General features: G+C 38.0%; 1 protein-coding gene across 1 annotated transcript; it reads left to right on the forward strand.

Moving 5' to 3' along the window:
- Positions 1–858: 858 nt before the first annotated feature.
- Positions 859–5930, forward strand: LOC134601971 (olfactory receptor 1M1-like). The gene is made up of 2 exons (XM_063446477.1): positions 859–908; positions 4959–5930. Exon 2 carries the CDS (start codon positions 4998–5000, stop codon positions 5928–5930), a length of 933 nt encoding a protein of 310 aa, XP_063302547.1. The 5' UTR covers positions 859–908; positions 4959–4997.
- The last annotated feature ends 3224 nt before the right edge of the window (positions 5931–9154 follow it).

Here is a 9154-nt window from a genome sequence, read left to right on the forward strand (position 1 = left end):
GAGTGACCACTGTTAGCAAAACATGACTCAGGCTCCTCACCCTGCCAGAATAGTATATGACGAAGCTGCTGACGCAGCATGCTACTGCATGGCCAGTGGACATGACCGCTTCAGTACCAGTTCTGAAGGGAGTATCTGATGTAAAGGACAGACAGTTAATCAGGATTTTATTTGTTTACCAACCACCCATAGTGCTACCAGGCATGGCAAACTTGAAAATGTTTGCATGCCATGAGACAGTGGCTAAAACCACTGGTCTAATGGGATATTCTTCCCAATGGTTTGAATAGAACATTGAGGACCAGTGCCATGGCACTGCCTAGAAGATGTGGATTTCTGAAAAAAAACAGCAAGTGAATAACTGGGTGCAATTAAAAGATAAAAACACGTGTTAATATGCTTTCTACTTACACTTTTACCATTAGAATTTTCAGTTATACTTTTTCTTTAATATTATTTATAAAGATGAAAGTCTAGAACATTTGTTAGGTGTTTCTGACTTCCTGCTTGATTCAATTTTTAGAATTTTCACGAAAATTATTACACAGATCTTTACACCTCACTAATTAGCTTAACCCCTTAAGGACACATGATATGTGTGACATGTCATGATTCCCTTTTATTCCAGAAGCTTGGTCCTTAAGGGGTTAAAGTAATACATTAATACATGTTTGTTATATGTCTTGTTAATACTCCCTTGGGTAATCACTTTGTCCTCTACACAGTTCAGGCTCTCTCTCGGTTGTTTGTATAACACTATAAAAATGGAAATGCATCTTAACATTTTGCTTACAGACAGCCTCAGTGCTGTGAAGATTTTATCAAACTCCATCTACTGTCATTAGTGATTGTCTCTTACTTTGATCTTCCTTACAAACAAAAACAAATATTGTAAATAGAACGTAAAGGTATGTGTTTATATATTGTATTCAGTTGTATGTCTTCTACAGTGTAGGAAAAGGGAGCAAATAATGAATACTTATTAAACCGTGAAACATGGATAATATCAAACATAATACTGGAATGCATGTGATGTTAATTACATATTTGTGGCAAAACAAGGGACAACACAATGTGCAGCTTGGTAGACAGGGCCTCCTATGAAACCAACATATATCAAAGAATAGACGTATCAGGACTTCTGTCCTTTTTAAAAGGCATAAATTCCCAATTATGCATTGAAAAAGGGAGAGGAGTTCCAAAAAGTATGTATATTTAAATGCTCTAAAAAATCTTGGTTTCACTGGTGGGCTCTGTTTACTAAGTTGCACATTGTGTTGTCCCTTGTTTAGCTTTCCTGATACTTCTGCTGGTGGATCCATAGCAGTTTCTGCACATATGCTTCTATTGATTAAATATTCTGTATTTTTTGGCACTGCAGCGACGGCACTCCTAAATCATAATACTCTGGTTACATCTTGGGATATTAACCACATATCTGCATGTCTGTGTCAGTCCGTCCCAATCACTATTTGACCTCTTTATTGAGATATCTGGACATGTTCCAACTTGATGCAAAACCAGGACTTTCTGGACACACGGAGTTATTTACTAAAGTAAGAATTCAAAGTGAATTTTATGTCAATTTCAAATTTAAGGTCAAAATAGATGAACTGGAAAAATTCCATAAGTGAGCTGTGCTTTGAGTTGGGCTACTCTGACCTGAAATTTGAAATTCCCTTTGAATACACGATGGATTCTCTTTAGTAAATGACTCTGATTGAGACCCTATTGGAAGCTGTTCCCTTCTCTGCAGTTCTTGTAAGCACCCTCTGCCCACACATATTCTTTCTGTTAGAATGTTTCTTCTGGCTGGTAAACCTCCCTAATATTTTATCAATTATTTCAAAATCCACGTAACTAAGTATATCATGATTGTATCCTCCTAAAACCGCAGAGAGTGTCATGCTATACATGTGTTCCAATCACCCTCAGACTGCAGGGATTATCACAAAATGAGAGGAATAATAAAGATAAAAAGTAATAAAAGGGATAATAAAAATGAACCTCAGGCTTCAGGACTGTCATGACATGCATTAAATCACATTGCCATTGGGCTGCATGTAGTATCACATTATTCAAACAGACGTCATTAGACTGCAGTGAATATACATTGGAGTATAACCCAGTTCCCATGGCCTCCTGATTCCCAGTAAGAATTATCTCTGCTGTAAAGAGATGATCTGACACGGAGCTCGCATGGGAGTTGGAATTCCAGTGTCAGAATTGAATGTCACAAATTTGGAGTAAGCTATTTTTTTTGTAAAGTAAAACAATATATTTGTGATTCTCATGAACAAATTAAAAACATAATTTTAAAACATAAATAAATATCAAATAATGAGCGTCTGTTATGACTGTCTTGAGTATTCATGGAGAGTGAATTAGGGGAAAATCCTAAGTGCATTAAATGTGAATTTCAATTTTTAGTCCAAATCAGTTAAACTGGAAATATTCTCCAAGTCTGCTCTGTTTTTAGGTTTGCTGCTACAGCCTAAAATCTGAGGTTTACTTTGAATGTCTAACAATTCACATATGAAAAGACACAAGAGTATCACTTTCTACTGACATATTTGTAGTTGTATCTCTTTGATAATGGTATAAGCATAAATGCTTATGTGGCGAAAGTAACCTCGCCACTGATTCTTGGTGGGGCCTGTTTGCCAGCCTCCTGCCTCAGGACTATGGGCCATGCAAAAAGGCTCATAAAAGACCTTGTTCATGCCTTTTTCCTATTCTGTTTGGTAGATTGCATTCCCCTCCTATTCTAACATTGTCCCGTTCGAATACCGAACAACCGCACGGACCAGGCACCACCCGGGAACTTGTTAACAATGATTATATTGTTACAATGACACTTGTCAAGCTGTGGGATGCATTAGGTAGCAAGTGAACAGTCAATTCTTTAATTTTATCTATTGGAAGTAGGAATATGGGCAAGCAAAAAGATCTGAGTGACTTTGACAAGGGCCGAATAATGATGGTTAATGAAAGGGTCCGAGCATCTTCAAATTGGCAAGTCTTGTGAGGTGTTCCTGGTATGCAGTGTTTAGTACCTACCAAAAGCGGTGCAAGGAAAATGAATTAGCATCAGGGTCATGGGTACCCAAGGCTGATTAATGCACGTAGGTGCTAAGGCTAGTCCTTCTGGTTCGATCACATAGGAAAGCTATGTAGCTCAAATTGCTGAAAACCTTAATGCTGGCCATGAGAAAAATATGTCAGAACACACAGAGCATCCCAGTTTAATGCATATGAGGTTGGGTAGTCACAGACCTGTTAGAGAGCACATGATGATCCTTTGTCCATTGCCGCAAGTGCCCTCAGTTGAGACATTTGTGTCAGGATGGGACCATGGAGCAAAGGAAGAAGGTTGCCTGATCTGATGAATCACATTTTCTTAGATCAAGTGAATGGCCAGTGCATGTGCATCGTGTACCTGGGGAAGAGATGGCAGCAGGATGCATTATAGGAAGAAGGCAGACCGGTGGAGGCAGTGTTATGCTCTATTCTGCTGGTTAACGTCCTGGCATTCATGTGGATGTTATTTGGACACATACCAATTACCTAGAGATTGTTGCAGACCACATATATCCAGAAGAAGAAGAAGAGCATGTTAACCATATTAAACAATGTATTAACAATTTTGTGTTGATAATTTCATTAAAATTGTTGTTATTATTGGTTGTTAATAATATTACTATCGTATTTATATTATTTATACAATTTAAAATGATTTTATTTATTTATTATTATTTTAACCATTTGCCCACAGGCTGCTTGTGCTTGTGATTAATCTTCAGCAAGCAGGTGATTTTTAATTTTTAATTTTTGCAGGTGTTTCTTCTCTCAGATTGTTTACAGTGAATCTGGCTGATGTACATGATTCACATGTGTGAACAGCTTCATTTCATGCAAACGCTGAATAGTACCTAAACCTATGTGCTGATTCAATCAACTTGAAAAGGTTTGCCTTCAGTAAAAGTGAGATTTGTAAATCCAGTTGGAATTCAGTCCAAAACCTAGAGGTTGTAGAGTGTACATACTTTCTTTTGAGGTGATAATAATCTAAGCTGGGATTGGTGAGTATACTTCTGTGTTTATCAATGTATATCTTGATGCAAATCATAGGGTGATTAAATGCCAGAATGTTTATTTCAATTTCTATCTATGGCTAATCATTTTTCATTTTTAATACGATTATCTGTATGCAGTGATTGTAGGGGTTGTATTTAGCGCCCATTGAATCACCAATGACTTTAAGGGAATAGACCTATTTAAAGGACTTGGGGTTTAGGGGAGATAGGCAGCTTGACACCTAAGGGTGTATTGATGCATTTTTTACACTTTGTATATTTACATTATTAATCTTGTCCCTGAGGAACCCCACTTAAAGTGGTAGAAATGCGTTGGACGGTTATTTCATATTGCTTTTATCAATATTTTTGTATCAAATACAATTTTCATGGACCTGAATTTCCTGACTCTCTGAATTTTATTGTGGAACAGATCTGCACCTGGAGAAACCTAAAGAAGGTGATAGACTCCCAGCCTATACAAGGGAAGACACCCCAAGGCGCATTCTCTTCAACACACTGTGAGTGCATTCTAAAGAAGCGCAGACAAATTGCATCCAACTATATCACACTATGTTTGGTTTATTTTGTTGACTGGTATGACTTGTCAATGTAGCACAATTTAAAGAAAAAAAAAACTTTTTGGAAATGTATATTCAAATGTTGCTTGCTAATTACCTACATTTCACTGTTTCTTAAGCAAAAGCATGGTATAATGTGGTCAGTAAACTATTTTTTGTTCTGTGAAGTGATCCAATGTTGTTTTGGGATCAATTGAGTAACTGTTTGCATTAGATTTTAACCATGTTTTTAAATTAATCTGAAAAGCTTTAAATACTTTGAAATGGGCTAATTGCTAAATAACACAGTTTTTGCTTTCAGGAAAAGAATTATTCAGTGCCCTTATGATGTGTTTACACAATGTGTGAAGATAACCAGACGGAAGCAGTAGAAGTTGTACTTTTGGGGTTCAGAGAACTTCATAACTTTAAAATATTACTCTTCACTCTGATCCTGCTAACGTACATGGTGATAATGACTGGAAACCTGCTCATTGTACTAGTGGTGTCCACCAGCACACATCTCAATGTTCCAATGTTTTACTTCCTAAAGCATTTGGCCTTAGCTGATGTGATATTCACCACCAGCATCGTCCCATTTATGATCCATGTTATACTGATGGGAGAGAAGACAATGTCAGTTACTGCATGTACAGTTCAGCTCCATTTTATTTGTGTTTCTGCAAGTGTACAATGCTTTCTTCTTGCTGTAATGTCATTTGATCGATACATGGCTATCCGCAAGCCTTTGAACTACATATTAATAATGACTCCTAGACTTTGCCTGCTATTCGTTGCCGTATGCTGGTCATTGCCTCTTACTTTACTTTCAAGTGAATTGTTTTTGATTTACCAATTTAAATTCTGTGGACGCAATTATATTGACCATTTCTTCTGTGATTTTGCTCCTCTTGCAAAACTGACTATTTCTGACCTATCCATCTACACAGTATTAGATGTATGTGTCTCCATTGCTTTGATGTGCATCCCATTTGCTTTTATAATAATTACTTATATATTAATTTTCTTTTCCTTTATAAAAATTCCCTCTGTAACTGGAAGGAAAAAGTTCTTTTCCACTTGTAGTTCCCACTTGTCCTCTGTGTTTACATATTACGTGACCTTAATAATAATTTATATGGTTCCATCAGAAGAAGAATCTAAAAATAAGTTCAGATCGTTATTGATTATGTTAGTGACTCCATTGATGAATCCCATAATATACAGCTGGAGGAACAAGGAAATTAAGGGAGCTCTGAAAAAGTTACCTATGACTGTTTTCTTAGCTTGTTGACTCAGAGTTGATGTTACAGTACTTGGAGAATAACAGACATCAAGACTAAATTGACAGCCATGCAAGTGGACTAAGTGTTCAAAATTGTTGAAAATATTAAACATTAATTTGATTAAAGAAAAACACTGCAGTAATCATAAACCACTTCTGTTACATCACTGTTGTCCCCTGTTATGAAAGCTTTATTCTGTCGCATATTTTTGGTACTTTGGACACTGTTCTGACTGATTTACAGTCCTCATATGGTCCAGCACGAACCCGCTATGTAAGCCTAGAGGTGGCCGCCATTTCGGGACTTTGCACGTGTTCGCGGCCATCTTACCTACAATCAGCGGTGGTCGCCCATAATCATCTGGAACCAAAAACGGAGACCCACACAGGCGAACACCGCTGAGACCTCCAGGATCACATAACTCAGTGTTGGACGTACCGAACTATTCACCGTTCCGTAAAGCACTTGCCCTGCACATGGGGAATACAGCGACCCCAGGGATGACTACGGAAGACAAAGGGTTGGGGAGTTTTACCGTCCGAACGAAGACCGACCGCAAGGCCTAAACATATGGAACCATTTTCGGCTGAAAAGTCTGTGCGGTCGGTCTAAACTTTAGAAGCCCCTAACTTCCGAACCGCTCATCCGAACGGGCCAGTTTTTGGATATGTTGGCCTCCAGAACAAGATCTATCTAGCGATGCAGGATGTATGGGTGTACCCCCTGGTTTTAGGGTACATCCAGAATATGGACAAAAGTATGTGTAATATAATTGAGTTACTTGGTTATCTGAGGGGAGGGGACATGTGGGTTGAACCCAATATGTGATTGGGTATTTTATGCCTCCCCTTGGGAGTGTCCTCTTTGTGTGTATTTACAATAAAAAGCAGGCTGGGCATCCCAGTCCTCAGTTCTTGTTTTGACCCTCAATTCGCAGCCTCGACTCGTTTTGTGTGGGGAAAAGGTATCCTAGCTGCATCATAGCTAGGGGGAGATTCTACACTTACAGGTCTCTACCGAGTATCGCTCCATTCTACTCTTCAAGCCGGGAACCAGGACATCCAAGCGATCAAACCTCCTGCTAGACTGGAGGCAATCGTAACAACTTCCTTGATTAAAGTGGCTATGGCACCTGGAGTCTGTGAGTGTCAGGTTCCACATCTCTTGGCAGCTTGCAGCCAGGTTCTCAATTCATCATTGGGGATTAGAATGCAGTCTGATGGGACTTAGCATCTCTGCTGAATGGCTCATTCACTGTTAGCAGTGATGTGGGACCTGCCATGCACAGACTACAGGCACCATAACTACTTCAATCAAATGAATGTTGTCCCTTTAAACATACTTCGCGCTAGTCAAAAGCATTACCTATTTTCACACTTCCCTTAATCTTAGGCTCATCCTCCTGTATATTATAAAATATCCTAATTCATAAACATTAGATTTTTCTTTTTATTTTATCTATTTACATCGATTGCAGGTAAGTTATTTTTCAATAAAAATAGCTTTCACCCCATAGAAACTGAGTGTGTTCATGACCAAGGACTTTTTCAGCGCTTCTGCTATGTGTTTGCGCTTTAGTTATATTGTGTAATTGCATAATTATATATTATTAAGTAAATTGTTAAGCACACCAGTCTCCAGATCAAAGCACTCCAATTCTACACTCCAGATTATGTTACACATGTGAGGAATTTGTAGAGATTTTTCTTCTCTAATTGATCCAAAGATGAAATTACAGACTTCATTATATTTTTCTCTAGATATCTTGTTTAGGGCTATCCCAGCTTCCATGCTGCGTTGATATTCAATCTGTGTACATATATCCTGCCAGTTTAACGCGCCCATATTTCTCCAATTTCTGGCCATAACTATTTTTATTGCCATACAGATATGAATCATAAGAATTTTTAGTTTTATGTTGCCTTTGGGTAAATCTAAATGAAACAAAAACATTTGAGGCGTGATCACAGTCCGAGCCTCAAACATAAAGTCTGCCAATTCCGCTAGGATTGATTTCATAGGTTTCAACTCCTCACAGTCCCACCAGATGTGGGAGAATGAACCTAACTCCCTGCCGCATCTCCAACAATCTGGTAGGAGTGTGGGTTGAAATCTATGAAGGCGAGTAGGCACCAAGTACCAACGGTATACTAGTTTGAAGTACACTTCCTGTATATTCACCCCATGTATATATCTTTTTACTGCTTGGAAACCCAACAACCAGTCCTCAACCGAGGATGAAAAATGAAGTTCTTGCTCCCATTTATTCATTGCTGGCACTTTGTCTATTTGCCTTTGACCTCTTCGAATTGATTATATCTGGAAGTAATTTTTTTTTGTGATGAAATTCTACAAACTGGTCAATTATAGAAGTTTCCGAAAAATCTTTTCCCATAGTGAAGGATTTTATTCTTAAATAGTCTGGGTCCCTTGGGTTAGATTTATAAATCATAAAACTCAACCCCCCCCCCCCCCCCCCCCATTTAGATGGCTCCCCGCAGGCAGTAGAGAAAATGGGATGTATGGATAAGTTGTAATTTATGGTTTGTATGAATGTAGATACAGCAGAACACTGGTAGATGTTTATTAGAAGCACGGTCCTACTGTTATTTATAATTATTATATTACTGTAAACTAACTTTTTGCAATGTGTTTAAAAATTTATAGCTGAAAGCTGTATCTGTACGTGAATGAATTTTTTTCTTAAAAAATGAAAATAAAGATTTATATATTAAAAAAAAAAAAGATGAAATTACCCTGGCTTGTGGAGCAGACATTCGTACCAAATTACCGGTGTTCACGGCATCAAGTGTCCAACTTAGAGTTCCAGACACTCGATGACCAAGTGCTGCTGCCTACTTTCGGAAGACAAGATGGCCACCGCCTTCCAGCGCATGTGTTGTTCGGTTATATGAATGGCGGCTGCACAGAGAGAGCACTTAATTTTGTGGTTTTCTTTGAAGTCTACCGAATGCAGGGGAAATAACTGGGACAAGGAAACACTGGATTTTGTTACATATGGTATTTGAAAAAGTCAAATGATGGCCTGATGTAATTGTAGAGAGATGAATTGTGATGTTTAGTAAGTTGAAGTAGCTACATGGCATGAGTTTAAGATACAACATACAAACTAATAGGTAATGTTTAGTAGTTTGTACAGTTGTGCTGAAAGGTTTGCATATCTTGGCAGAAATTGTGGCATTTATTTTGAAAATATAACTGATCATGCAAA

Source organism: Pelobates fuscus, chromosome 3 (genome assembly GCF_036172605.1).
Source record: "Pelobates fuscus isolate aPelFus1 chromosome 3, aPelFus1.pri, whole genome shotgun sequence".
In the NCBI taxonomy this organism is placed as follows: Eukaryota; Metazoa; Chordata; class Amphibia; order Anura; family Pelobatidae; genus Pelobates; species Pelobates fuscus.

Coding starts and splice junctions, on each gene's coding strand:
- LOC134601971 (XM_063446477.1), top strand. CDS start 4,998: ATGTGTGAAGATAACCAGACGGAAGCAGTAGAAGTTGTACTTTTGGGG.